At 40.7% G+C, this 15623-nt stretch overlaps 1 protein-coding gene across 1 annotated transcript in view; it reads right to left on the bottom strand.

The window, feature by feature from the left end:
• The window catches only part of LOC140476750 (sorting nexin-31-like), a 123473-nt gene that overhangs the window by 79498 nt on the left and 28352 nt on the right, over positions 1-15623 (bottom strand). Inside the window, exon 5 of the mRNA XM_072569563.1 lies at positions 8363-8473. Coding sequence (XP_072425664.1) covers positions 8363-8473 — 111 coding nt within the window. The remainder of the gene's footprint in view (positions 1-8362; positions 8474-15623) is intronic.

Raw genomic sequence — 15623 nt, forward strand, 5'->3', positions numbered from 1 at the left:
ACAATTCAGCCTCTCAAGCCTGCTCTACTGTTCCATGTGACTACGCTGATCTCATCTCCATCTCAAATCTACATTCCTGCCCATTCCCCATAACCCTTCAATCCATTACTAAGTAAAAATCTGTCTATCTCCTCAAAATTTATTCAGTGTCCTGGCCTCAAATGCACTCAGATATTGAATTCCACAGATTTGCAACCCTTTCAGAGAAGTAATTTCTGCTCATTCTAAAAATTCTAAAAGTCTATATTGCCTCATAAAAGGCAAACATTTGCTCTACATCTACTTTGTTAATCCCCTTTAACATCTTAATACAGTCAATTATATCTCAGTTTTCTTCTAAACTTGAATTTTCAGGCCTAAACTGCTCATTCTCTCTTTGTAAGAGAAATCTTTAATCTCTGGAATTAAATCAAGTGAATCTCCTGTGAACTGCCTCAAGCAGGGGACCAAAGTTATACATAATATTCCAGGTGGGGTCTTATCTTGTACAGTTTTAGCAACACTTTGCTATTTTTATACTTTATTCCTTTAGAAATAAATGCCAAAATTACATTTGCCTTCCGGACCTGCATACTAGTTCCCTGTGATTCGTGTACAAGGCCACCCAGATCCCTCTGCACTGAAGCATTCTCTAGTTTATGTTCATTTAGATAAGTTGCCTTTCTATTCCTCCAATGAAATGGAGAACCTCACACTTATCTACATGAAACGTAAACTGCCAAACTTTTGCCCATTCATTCACCTAACCTATCCAGATTGAGTTGTAAACTTATTTCTTCATTGCAATTTACTTTTCTGCCTATTTTACATTGCTTGCAAATTTGGGTATTGTACCTTCTATCTCTGCATCCAAGTCATTCATATAGAACACAAATAGCTGGGGCAGGAAGACTGAACACATTGGTATTCCACCAGTTACCGCTTGCCAACCAAAAAAGACCCATTTATCCCCACCCTCTGCTTTGTTAATTAGCCAATCCTTTTTCAAAGTTAATCTTTAACCCTTTATCCCATGCAATTTATTTTCCCATTCATTTGTGGTATATGGGCATCACTGGCTGGCTAGCATTTATTGCCCATCCCTAGTTGCCTTTAAAAGGTGGTGGTGAACTGCCTTCTTGAATCACTGCAGTCCGCCTGCTGTAGGTTGACCCACAATGCCATTATGGATGGAATTCAGGATTTTGATCCAGTGACAATGAAGGAACTGGATTATATTTCCAAGTCAGGATGGGGAGTGGCCTGGAGGAGAACTTGAAGGTGGTAGTGTTCCCATATATCTACTGCTCTTATTCTTCTAGATGGATATGGCCGTGGGTTTTGAAGGTGGGTCAGAGGATCTTTGGTGAACTTCTGCAGTGCATCTTGTAGATAGTATACACTACTGCTGCTAAGCATTGGTGGATGTTTAAGAGTTTAGTGCCAATCAAGCAGGCTGCTTTGACCTGGATGATGTCAAGCTTCTAGCGTGTTGTTGGGGCTGCACTCATCCAGGCAAGTGGGGAGTACTCAATCACAGTCCTGACTTGTGCCTTGTAGATGATGGACAGGCTTTGAGTCATCAGGAGGAGAGCAACTTACCACAGTATTCCTAGCTTCTGAACTGACATTGTAGCCACTGTTTATGTGGCGAGTCCAATCGAGCTTTTGGTCGATTATAACCCCAGCATGTTGATAGTGGGGGGATTCAGCTTCCCTAGCAAAGCCTGCATTTGTCTCCCATCTTTAATTGCCAGAGAAGGTGGTGCTGAACCAACCATTTGAACTGCTGCCATCCATCTGTTTCAGATACACCCACAATGCTGTTAAGAAGGGAATTCTAGCATTTTGATACAGACTGTAAAGGAATGGTGATAGTTTGAACTCAGGATGGTCGGCAACTTAAAAAGATGAACTTGCATGGTTTTTTCCATGTGCCCTGCACCCCTAGTCCTTCTAGGTGGGATAGATTGTAGATTTGGAAGGTACTATCAAAAGAAGCCTTGTTGTGGAGCTTTGATGCACCTTGCAGATGATACACACTGATCCCATAGAACACTGGTGATGGAGGGAGTGAATATTTAAAGGTGGTGAGAATGATGTCAAATTAGCTATATCTGGATGGTTTTGAACTATTGAACAGAGGAAAGTAAAGTACTACTAACTTGTGTCTGTTTAACAACTACAAAGCAATGGGAAGTCGAGGCGCAAAATTACCCAATGCAGTTTTTCCAGGTTCTGATCTACTTGTTACCACAGAAAAAAAAATATATATATATATCATTGTCCAATTAATGTTCCAGGACATTGACAGCACGTGATTCAGTCATGGCTGACCATCTAAAGGAAGATTCCCTCCAATAAGAGAAAATCTAACAGTCTCCACACAGGACTTGGTTGGCACCAATTATTTGCCACTTATTCCATGCCTGTCTCTTGATCAGCTTTTGCTGACACCTCTGACAATATACAGAACTGCCCAGGGATGTGCTGCCCAAAAAAAGGCAAATCCAATCTGATCACTTAGTGCCCAGTCAACCATCATCTGGTGAAGGAGCAGTGCTCCAAAGCCAGTGCTTCCAAATAAACCTGTTGGAATATAACAGTGTGTGAATTGTAAACTTTGTTCACCCAGTCCAACACCAGCACCTCCAAATCATCAAAACAATGGAAAGTGTTGTCAACTCCGTGGGAAGCTAGGGAAGTGATTGCTTGGCCCCTTGCTGAGATATTTGTCTCATCAATAGTCACAGGTGAGGTGGTGTCAGAAGACTGGAGGTTGGCTAACGTGGTGCCACTGTTTAAGAAGGGTGGTAAGGACAAGCCAGGAAGCTTTAGACTGTTGGGCCTGACGTCAGTGGTGGGCAAGTTGTTGGAGGGAGTCCAACAGGATTTACACATATTTGGAAAGGCAAGGACTGATTAAGGATAGTCAACATGGCTTTGTGCATGGGAAATTATGTCTCACAAACTTGATTACATTTTTTTGAAAAAGTAACAATGAGGATTGATAAGGGCAGAGCAGTGGATGTGATTCATATGGACTTCAGTAAGGCGTTCAACAAGGTTACCCCATAGGAGAAAGGTTGGCAAGGTTAGATCTCATGGAATACAAGAAGAACTTGCTATTTTGATACAGAACTAGCTCAAAAAAAGGTAGAAGACAGAGGGTGGTGGTGGAGGGCTGTTTTTCAGACTGGAGGCCTGTGACCAGTGGAGTGCCACAAGGGTCGGTGCTGGGTCCACTACTTTTTGTCATTTATATAACTGATTTGGAGGTGAACACAGGAGGTATAGTAAGTTAGTTTGCAGATGGCAACAAAAATTGGAGGTGTAGCAGACAGCGAAGAAGATTACCTCAGATTACAATGGGGTCTTGATCAGATGGGTCAGTGGGCTGAGGAGTGGCAGATGGAGCTTAATTTAGATAAATATGAGGTGCTGCATTTTTGGGAAAGCAGATCTTAGCAGGACTTGTACACTTAATGATAAGGTCCAAGGGAGTGTTGCTGAACAAAGACCTAGTGGTGCAGGTTCATAGTTCCTTGAAAGTGGAGTTGCAGGTAGATAGGATAGTGAAGGCTATGTTTTCCTTTCTTGGTCAGAGTATTGATTACAGGAGTTGGGACGTTATGTTGTGGCTGTACAGGACATTGGTTAGGTCACTTTCGGAATATTGCGTGCAATTTTAGTCTCCTTCCTATTGGAAGGATGATGTGAAACTTGAAAGGGTTCAGAAAAAGGTTTACAAGGATGTTGCCAGGATTGGAAGATTTGAGCTACAGTGAGAGACTGAATAGTCTGGGGCTGTTTTCCCTGGAGTGTCAGAGGCTGAGGGGTGACTTTATAGAGGCTTATAAAATCCTGAAGGTTTTGGATCAAATAAATAGACAAAGTATTTTCCCTGGGGTGGAGGAGTCCAGAACTAAAGGGCATAGGTTTAGGGTGAGGGGAGGAAAAAAAAGATATAAAACAAAAATAAAGAGACTGGGGCAACTTTTTCCACGCAGAGAGTAGTGTGCGTATAGAATGAGCTACCAGAGGAAATGGTAGAAGCTGGTACAATTGCAACATTTAAAAAGGCATCTGTATGGGTATATGAATAGGAAGGGTTGAGAGGAATATGGGCCAAGTGTTGGTAAATGGGACTAGATTAGGCTGAGATACCTGGTTAGCATGAATGAGTTTGACTGAAGGGACTGTTTCCGTGCTGTACATCTGTCTCTATAACAGTGTTATCAAATGGCACATAGGGACTAATACCTGCTCATTGCTCCCTAACCTTGGGTTCGGAGTGTACCACTGTTTCAGGTCTCACTACAGCCTTTGCCCAAACATGGGCAAAAGAGCTGAATTACAAAGATGAGATGAGATGAGAATGACTGTCATTGACACAAAGACTGCACTTAACGGAGTAAGGCATCAAGGAGCTGCAGCGAAACTGAAGTTGGTCAGAGTCAGAGCTGTACAGCACGAAAACAAGTATCCTAACTTAACATAGTCCCATTTACCAGCACTTGGCCTGTATCCCGCTAAAAACTCTTCCTATTCATGTACCTATCCAGATGCCTTTTAAAATCTTGTAATTGTACAAGTCTCTTCTGGCAGCTCATTCCATAGACACACCAACGTCTGAAAAAAAAAAATTGCCCCTTTGGTCCCTTTTTAAATCTTTCCCCTCTCACTGTAAATCTATGCCCTCTAGTTCTGGACATTCCCACCCCATGGAAAAGACCTTATCTATTTACCCCATCCATGCCCATGATTTTATAAACCTCTAAAGTCACCCCTCAGCCTCCAACTCTTCAGGGAAAATAGTCCCAGCTCTTTCAGCCTCTCCCTATAGCTCAAAGACATTTGCGTGGATTGGAGGATTTGTAAATCTTTTCAGAACCCTTTCAAGTTTTACAACATCCTTCCTATAGCAGGGAGACCAAAACTGCATGCAATATTCCAAAAGTGACCTAAACAACTGCAACATGACCTCCCATCTCCCATACTCAATGCTCTGACCAATAATGGAAAGTATACAAATGCCATCTCCACTATCCTATCTACTTAAGAGGAAATATGAACCTGCACTCCAAGGTCTGTCTGTTCAGCAAAACTCCCCAGGACCTTACCATTAAGTACACAAACCCTGCCTTGATTTGCCTTTCAAAAGTGCAGCACTTCACATTTATCTAAACTACATCTGCCACTCTTCAACCAACTGGCCCAGCTGATCAAGATCCAGTTATAATTGGAGGTAACTATCTTTGCTGTCCACTACACCTCCAAAATATGAGCATTTTTCAAGGTGTCACCATCTATTTTCCCACATTCTGTATCTTCCATATCCTTCTCCACAGTAAAGATGGATGTAAAATACAAATTTAGTATCTCCACAATCTCCTAAAGATCCACACATAGGCTGCCTTGCTAATCCTGGAGGTGTCCCATTCTCTCCCTAGTTACCTTTTTGTCCTTAATGTTTATAAAATCCCGTTGCATTCTCCTTAATCCTATTTGCCAAAGCTATTTCATGACAACCTTTTCCCCTCCTGATTTCCTTAAGTATACTCCTACTGGCGTTATACTCAAAGGATTCACTTGATCTCTGCTGTCTATACCAGATGTATGTTGTGGTTCTGTTCGCCGAGCTGGGAATGTGTGTTGCAGACGTTTCATCCCCTGTCTAGGTGATATCCTCAGTGCTTGGGAGCCTCCTGTGAAGCGCTTCTGTGATCTTTCCTCTGGCATTTGTAGTGGTTTGAATCTGCCGCTTCTGGTTGTCAGTTCCAGCTGTCCGTTGCAGTAATCAGTATATTGGGTCCAGGTCGATGTGCTTATTGATTGAATCTGTGGATGAGTACCATGCTATACGAGGACATGCCGCAACCCAAAGGACTAGCCACACTACCATACATCAAGACCATTTCTGAACTGATAGCCAGACTACTGCGACCAGCACACAAACCAACTTCCACTCTCAGACAACAACTCACCAGAACGAAGGACCCAATACCCAGCATGAGCAAAACCAATGTAGTGTACAAAATCCCATGCAAGGACTGCACAAGACACTACATAGGACAAACAGGAAGACAGCTAACGATCCGCATCCACAAACACCAACTAGCCACGAAACAACACGACCAGCTATCCTTAGTAGCCACACACGCAGATGACAAGCAACATGAATTCGACTGGGACAACACTACTATTATAGGACAAGCCAAACAGAACAGCCAGGGCATTCCTAGAGGCTGGCACTCATCCACAGATTCTATCAATAAGCACATCGACCCGGACCCAATATACCGGCCACTGCAGCGGACAGCTGGAACTGACAACCAGAAGTGGCAGATTCAAACCACTACAAATGCCGGAGGAAAGATCACAGAAGCGCTTCACAGGAGGCTCCCAAGCACTGAGGATGTCACCTAGACAGGGGACGAAACATCTGCAACACAAATTCCCAGCTCAGCGAACAGAACCACAACAACGAGCACCCGAGCTACAAATCTTCTCACAAACTTTGAATACCAGATATATGCTTCCTTCTTTTTCCTTGACCGAAACCTCAATTTCTCTAGTCATCCAGCATTCCCTACACCTACCAGCCTTTCTTTTCACCCTAAAAGGAATATACTGTCTCTGAACTCGTTATCTCATTTTTGAAGGCTCCCCATTTTCCAGCCATCTCGTTACCTGCGAACATCTGCACCCAATCAATTTTTGAGAGTTTTGCCTAATACTGTCAAAATTGAACTTCAACTTTTAGATCCATTCTATCCTTTTCCATCGCTATTTTAAAACTAATAGAAATATGGTTGCTGGCCCCAAAGTGCTCCCCCACTGACACCTCATTTAGTTGCCCTGTCTTATTTCTCAAGAGTAGGTCAAGTTTTGCACCTTCTCAAGTAGGTGTATCCACATACTGAATCAGAAAATTGTCTTGTACACACTTAACCAAATCCTCTCCATCTAAACCCTCAACATTATGGCAGTCCCAATCTATGTTTGTTAAGTTAAAAACCCCACCATTACCACCCTATTATTCTTACAGATAACAACTGAGATTTCTTTAGATCTAAATCTAAATTCGTTTCTCAGTTTCCTACTGACTGTTGGGAAGTCTATAGTACAATCCCAAACATGTGATCATCCCTTTCTTATTTCTCAGTTCCACCCAAATAACTTGCCTGAGCATATTCCCAGGCATGTCCTCCCGAAGTACAGCCATAATGGGCAAACTTCTCCTGTGGAAAGTGGTTGCGATTGTTGAAGGTCAATTATCTCAATCACATGATATTACTGTTCTTCAGATCAGCAATACGGTTCCTTTATCTGTTTCATTAACTACTTTCTCTTCATCACAAGAGCTTCAGTTTTGTTGAAGGGTCACATCAGGCTTGAAATGTTATCTGTTTCTCTCTCTACAGTTGCTGCCAGACCTGCCGAGTGTCTCCAAAATTCTGTTCTTAATTCAAAAGTTCATTGATAATTGTGCAGTGTTATTACCATTAACAACTGCTCAGGTACTGAAGCAATTCATACCCACAAGCAGGAAAAGCTGACCACCAGACCAGTTTGGAATAAGTGGTAAATAATCTTCATGCCAAGCAATGACCATCTCCAACAAGAGAGACTGAAGAAATATTAACTCGAGGGAAAAGATTAGATATATCACATTTTCCTTCCTTCCTTTGAAACAAAGAAGAAGGGTAAGATTTAATTAAAGTGTATAAACTGATGAGGCACCCAGATAAAGTGGATAAGGAGCGATTTCCATTGATGGTGATGTCAATTAAGAGTAAGTACAGTCTGAGAAATTCATGGGCAGATTGAAGGAAAGTTGAGAAGAATGTTTTCAGGAAGTAGCAGCGGGGATTAAAAATTTACTACTTGAAAACTACCTGGAGTAATTTTAAGTACTATAATTTGCAACGCTGTAGAACAAGAACTTAAAAATTAGATTTGACTGATAGCTTTTTCTTTTCAGCATAACAAACATGATGGGCTGAATGTCGTCCATTTGGATTTTACATTTTTTTTTAAAATGTACATGTTCCATAAACAATGATCAGATAATGTGCTTCACTAATATTGGTTGAATAATAACTATTAGCCAGGACTTTGGGAGTTAACATTCCCTGCTCTTCATGAAAGTCAAGTCAAAAGATCTTTCACATCATTGCAATAGCGCAGCAGGGCTTCAATTCAGCTTTTCTTCTTAAATAGCAGTACTCCCTTAATAGTGACCAGAGAGAATATGGGCATTTGTTGTGCAATATAAAACAGTCATGAGACTATGTCAAACAATTGCTTGACCTCTTCTGTTAGAACAATATGCACTGCTTTGAGTTGGAGGCTAACAGAGTTCAATGAGAAAATTTACCTCCAACATCCGCTCTGCTGAGTGAGTTGTGTGGGTGTCAATCAGAAGCTTTTTCCCATCTGCAAGAAGAATCTCCAAGAGAATAGCCCGTGCACAAATTTTAAAAGTTTCCTACAAGGAAAAATAATGAAAAGAAACGGCTCAGTGGTATTTCTTTAATTATTATAACTGACTATTGTATTATATATTTCCATCTATGTTGAATATATAGGAAGCAGCATTTGCACTGAAATGTTTTACATCCACTTAGATTTAGAGATAAAATAATTATTAGTTATTGGAGTAAGTAAATTACAAGCCTTCACATTTGGTGTCTGCTGGAGATAAATACAGTAGCAATCGGCTTAATGGGTTGTATGCTTGGCTATTTCTCTTGGCTGTCTACACGTAGCTCAAAACAAGTTTTAAAGGAGAATCAATAGCCAGGCACAACATGAACAACTGCAAATGAATTTCAAACAAACAAATACTCAATAAAGTAATCAGTTATTATTCAGCTGATTGAAATAACATCTGACACTAAGGGGTCCTTTTAAGGGGGCTGGTGCGGTAGTATCCCAACCTTTGAGCCAGGAGGCCCAGGTTCAAGTCCCACCTTTTCCATGATGTGTAATAACACCTCTGATCAGGTTGATTAGAAAATTTTCTTTATTAAAAAAAAACTAAGGGACTTTTTACCCTTAAAATCAGGTTAAGCTATATATATGTAAGAAGTACAGAAACAATCTGTTTAGATTATGTCAGGGTTTCTGTTCCATGTGAGGCAGCAGCAGTGATGGCATCATGAGGAGCATGGCAGCCATTGTGGTTCCCAAGTGATGTTGGCTAGAGGTCCAGTGCAGAGAAGCAAGCCTAGGAATCAGTCTGGTCAATCTTTGCAGTAATTTATGTCCTAAACGTCGATTCTCCTGTTCCTTTGATGCTGCCTGACCTGCTGTGCTTTTCCTCAATTTCTCCTAGTAATTCCTCTAATGGCAATTATATCTTTTCGGAGGTAAGGAGACTAAAATTGCATGTACTACTCTAGATGTGGTCTCATCAAGACCCTGTACAGCTGGAGTAAAACTTCCTTGCTTCTATAATCAGACCCTCTAGCAATGAAGACCAACTTGGTTATAATACAAATTCGCCAGAAAACAACATACTTCCCACAGTCCAAAAGGTGTGCAGGTTAGGTGGATTGGCCATGCTAAATTACCCAGTGTCCTGGGACAGGTGGGCTAGCAGTGCAAAATGCAGGGGTACTGGGGTAGGTAGACTATGATCTTTGGAGGGTCGGTGTGAATTTGGTGGGATTTTACAAAATTCTACGAATAGTAGCAGTTTACAATTCAGCAAAAGGAGGACAAAGGGATTAATTAATAAAAGGGAAAATAGAGTACAAGAGTAAGCTTGCAGGAACATACCTATAGAAACTTGTGCAGTCAGTTTGTATGTGAAGAGAAGAAGATTGGTGATGACAGATGCAGATCCTTTCCAGTCAGAAATGGGGGAAATTTATAATTGGAGCAAAGAAATGGCTGACTAACTAAATACATATCTTGGTTCTGTGTTTACAAGGGAGGAAACAAATAACACACCAAAAATATTGGGGAACATAAGAAACAGTGAGAGAGGGGAACTGGAAGAAATCAATATTGGTAGGTAAGTGGCATGGGGAAATTGATGGGATTGAAGGCTGATAAGTAATCAGGGCCTGATAATTCACATCCCAGAGTGCTTCAGTGGTCCTAGAAATAGTGGATTCATTGGTGGTCATCTCCTAAGGGTCTATATGCTCTGGAAACATTTCTACAAACTGGAGAGTAGCTAATACGACTCTATTTAAGGGAAAAAGCAGAGAAAAATTGGGAATTACAGATCGGCGAGTCAAACTTCAGTAGTGGGAAAAATGCTGGAGTCTATAATAAAAGATGTAATAGCAGAGCACTAGGAAACCGGTGACCAGGAACATAGAGATAGCATGGATTAACAAAAGGGAAATTATGCTTTGACAAATCCACTGCACTTCTTTGAAGATATGACTCAGACTTGATGAGAAGGAGCCAGTGGATGTTGTTTATTTAAACTTTCAGAAGGGCTTCTGACATGATTCCACATAAGAGATTAGCATGTAAAGTTAGAGTACATGGAATTGGGGACAGTATTGTTGAGCTAGGTATTGAACTCGTTGGCAGACAGGAGAATAGAAATATAAATGAGTCTTTTTCTGAATGGCAGGCAGTGACTAGTGGGTCAGCACACGGATCAGTGCTAGGACCCCCAACTATTTCCAATGTTAATAATTTAGATGTGGGAAATAAATGTAATATCTTCAAATTTTCAGATGATAATATCATGTGGGATGTTTCAGTGTAATTTGGACTAGCGGAACAAGTGAACAAATGCAAGTCAAATGTAGTGTAAAGTAGATAAATCAGAGATTTGTACTTTGGGAGCAAAAACAAGGAGGCAGATTATTAGATGAATGGCTATAAATTGAGAAGGGGAGGGGGAAAACATGTAACAGGATTTAGGTGTCCTTGTAACTGCAGGTAAGCATGCAGGTACAGCAGGCAGTTAAGGCAGCAAATGATATGCGGGCCTTCATAGTGACAGGATTTAGAGATGCTGGTGTTGGACTGGGGTGTACAAAGTTGAAAAATCACACAACGCCAGGTTAAACTCCAACAAGTTTAATTGGAAGCACTAGCTTTCGGAGCGCCGCTCCTTCATCCACAACCACTTGATGAAGGAGCGGCGCTCCAAAAGCTAGTGGTTCCAATTAAACCTGTTGGACTATAACCTGGTTTTCAACTTCATAGTGGCTGGATTTGAGCACAGGAGCAGGGAGGCGAGACCACACCTGAAATATTGCTTACAGTTTTGGTCTCCTTCTCAGCGAAAGGATGTTCTTGTTCCAAAGGGAGTGCAGCAAATTGCAGACTGATTCCTGGGAATAGCAGTTTTGACATCGGAGAGGTTAAATCAATTAGGATTATATTTGCTGGAGTTCAGAAGAATGAGGAGGAATCTCATTGAAATGTATAAAATTCTAACAGGACCAGACAGGGTAGATACAGGAAGGATGTTTTCAGTGAAGGGTATTCCAGACCCAGGGGCCACAGTCAAAGGATACAGAAAGTTTCTTCACCCAGACAGTGGTGAACCTGTGAAAAATCATTATCACAACAAACAGCCATTGTATGATTTCAAGAAGAAATTGAATATAGCACTTGGGGCTAAATGGATCACAAGGATATGTGGGAGAAGTTGGATGCTCAGCCATGATCATAACTAATAGTGGTTCAGACTTGCAAGGCAGAATGATGTATTTCATCTCCTATTTTCGATGTTTCCGTGTTTCTATGTAACCTACAAAAGCATCCCAAATACTTTCTCCCAAACTTCGTAAATCCACCAGTCTGCTTGCTTTCAGTGAACAGTTTACAAGGATCCCCAGATCCCATTGTATATCAATATTTGTCATTCATCGTATATTAAAAAAACTGCTACTCTGGTTGTCATACCAAAAGTAGATGACTTCACATTTGCCCATATTATACTGTATCTGCCACATATTTAGCAATTCATTCCACTTGTCTAAATCACCCTGAAACCTCTTTACATCCTCTACATGGCTTACAATCCTACCTAGTTGTGTGGTCAGCAAACTTGAAATATAAATTTGATTTGCATTGCTGACATAGTCAACATTGACTGCTAATCCTTAACTCCCCACGAGAAAAGTGTGATAAGCCACACACTTAATGCTCCTCACCTTTTCACCTCATTCAAGTCTCTTTTCTCTTTAATGATTTCTGCCCTTCTTTGAATGTTGTTTCTAGTCCATTATGTTAGTATGCTACACCACTACTCATTAGTCATAGTCAGAGATGTACAGCATGGAAACTGACCCTTCGGTCCAAAGTGTCCATGCCGACCATGATATCCCAACCCAATCTAGTCCCACCTGCCAGCACCTGGCCCATAACCCTCCAAACCCTTCCTATTCATATACCCATCCAAATGCCTCTTAAAATGTTGCAATTGTTCCACCCTCCACTACTTCCTCTGGCAGCTCATTCCATACAGGCACCACCCTCTGGAAAAAGTTGCCCTGTAGGTCTTTTATCTTTCCCCGCTCACCCTAAACCTATGCCCTCTCGTTCTGGACTTCCCCACTCCAGGGAAAAGACTTTGTCTATTTACCCTATCCATGACCCTCATGATTTTGTAAACCTCAATAAAAGACACCCATTAACTTCGGACACTCCAGGGAAAACAGCCCCAAGCCTATTCAGCCTCTCCCCATAGCTCAAATACTCCAATCCTGGCAACATCCTTGGAAATCTTTTCTGAACCCTTTCCAGTTTCACAAAGTCTTTCCAATTGGAAGGAGACCAGAATTGCATGCAATATTCCAACAGTGGCCTAACCAATGTCCTGTAGAGCTGCAACGTGACCTCCCAACTCCTCTACTCAATACTCTGACCAATAAACTAAATCATATCAAACACCTTCACTATCCTATCTACCTGCGACTCCACTTTCAAGGAGCTATGAACCTGCACTCCAAGGTCTTTTTATTCAGCAACACTCCCTAGGACCTTACCATTAAGGGTACAAGTCCTGCTAAGATTTGCTTTCCCAAAATGCAGCACATCGTATTTAAACTCCATCTGCTACTTCTCAGTCCATTGGGTCCAGATCCTGTTGTAATCTGAGGTAATCCTCTTCGCTGTCCACTACACCTCCAATTTTGGTGTCATCTGCAAACTTACTAACTGTACTTCTTAGTGTCCACATAGATTCTGGGAATTAAAAGGTGGTTGTAATTGTACAAGCACTCCCTAATAAATACAAAATCCCTTTATCCATTTTACATGAAAACCGTATCCAGATCCTAAAATTATTCAATACGTGATCACAAATGTCTAGAACTACTAACTTATATTGCTACCATTATGCTAACCAAGTAGTTTGGTTAGTATATGCACAGACAAAGACAAAACTGAGCAACAAAAGTCCAAGTAGAACTCTCAGGTGAGTCCAGTCAGGGCAATCAATTTTTTTCTGAACAAAGTTTGGGACAAGGCAGAAAAATTAAGAAAATTTCTCAGTTTTCAGGCTATGAATTGTGAAGTGTCCAAGCCTCAGAAACAGCCATTTAAATCTAAGGATTCTTCACAGTACTGTATTGCATTTCTGAATATAGGAAGTGCTCATCCTAAAGTAATTATTGCTTAAAGACTGGCTGTGAATTCCATACCAATACTGCCTGAAGGTATTCTAAAGTCTACAAACCAGGAAGGAGTAAATAATCAGTTACTTGTGTGTTTTAAAGCAGTCTCCGTTGACATTACATGATCAGTTAATTAGTTAAGTTACTGTGTGAGTGTTGTAAGTCTTACTGCAGAAATAGAATGCAAATCTTTATTTAATGTATGCCTTATGATTTCATAAATCATAGCAATTTAAAATTGTGGGCACACAAAAATGAATCAGATAATTAGAATACGCAGCCCCCGCATGATACAACACAATGCTATTCAATGAGAAACCTAAACAAAACACATAACCTAGTCCCAGTCAAATCATTCATCACATTGGGAATGCATGAGGCATCACCACATTATATAGACTTCTGTATTACATTACTTAAAAAGAATGTAACTGCATAGTTTGTTTTTTTTTGCTTCCAGAGCATACTGAAGCCATAGAACACTCATTCTTTTAAAAATTTCTTCTATTTGGCATCAGGATAAGCCAAGTAACCCTATATTCTCTGCATTAGTCTGACTGTTAGAGACAAAAAGCATTGTTGGACTGAATCTAGCATTTAAAATGACGTTAAGCTGTTGTTAACCCTGCCTGGCTTGACGTGATCTTTCCAGTCGAGATTTGGCATCGAGAGATCAGGTGAAATGCAGAATCACGGAAAAATTAAGGTGCAGAAGGAAGCTATTTGGCCCATTGTGACTGCACCTCCTCTTATCAACAATCTCCTACTCTTTCACAACATATCTGCAAACCATTACTCTCCAAAATAATCATCCAATGCCCATTGAATGCCTCAAATGCCTCCATCAGGAACTGCATTCCACGCTCTAGCTACTCACTGTATGAAAATATTTTTTCTCACATCACCCATTTTTCATTTGCATATGCTTTTAAATCTATGCCCTCTTGTTCTTATTTATTTTACAAGTAGAACAATGTCACCCTACCTGCTCATGATTTTGAAAACCCTTAAATGAGTTGGCCTCTCAGCTTTTTCTCCATGGAAAAGAATTTCAACTTCTTCATTCTATCCTCATACCTGAAGTTTCTCTCTTCTGGAACTATTCTTGTAACCCCTACTACAATCTCTCCACTACATTCACAACTTTCCAATCTTGTGGCACTTAAAACTACACAGTAATCCAGCTGAGCTCTTATAGGTTTCTTGTCCTAGTTCAATATCACCTCCCTTCTCTTGTACTATGTCTCTTTAATAAAGCCAAAAACACACTATATTTGCTGTTCTCTCCACCTGTCCCACCACCTTCAATGATATGTGAATGTATACACCCAAGTCTCTCTTTAGAATTGTACTCCCTTTTTATTTTGTCACAACATTCTTCTGATCAAAATGCATCATCTCACACTTCTCTGCATTGAATTTCATCTGCCCAGTCCTGGCAATGTTAATTTGGATGTTCCTCAATATTCTCCTCACAGTATACAATTCTTCCAAGTTTAGGGTCATCTGTAAACCTTAATTACCCCCCCTGCACATGAAGATCCAGGTCATTAAAATAGGTCAGTAAAAGCAAGGATCCCAATACCAATCCCTGGGAAACTTCACTCCGAACCTCCTCCAGCCCAAAAAAAAAATCTATTGACCATTTCTGTTTTGTCATTGAATAAAATTTGTATCCATGTTGCTACTGTTCCTTTGACACCATAACCTACAAGTTTCCTCATAAGTCTCTTCTGAGGGACTATACCAAATGCTTTGAGCCAAATCAAAAGCAGTACCCTCATCAATCCTTTCTGGTACCTCTTCAAAAAGTACAAAAGTTGGATAAAGACTTCCCCTTTAGAAATTCATGCTGACTCTTCTTAATCAATCCAATTTTCCCCATGCGACTGATTCTTTCCTCACCCCAAGTTAATTAATAAGTATCTTCCTCACTTTGTTATAATATTTTCCTTGCACATACCAAGGATTTGATGCACAACATCTGAAGCTATCCAATGGGAAAAAAACACGAACTAAAGTGCATTAGCATGTAGG

The sequence above is a fragment of the Chiloscyllium punctatum genome, chromosome 5 (genome assembly GCF_047496795.1).
Source record: "Chiloscyllium punctatum isolate Juve2018m chromosome 5, sChiPun1.3, whole genome shotgun sequence".
Classification (NCBI taxonomy): domain Eukaryota; kingdom Metazoa; phylum Chordata; class Chondrichthyes; order Orectolobiformes; family Hemiscylliidae; genus Chiloscyllium; species Chiloscyllium punctatum.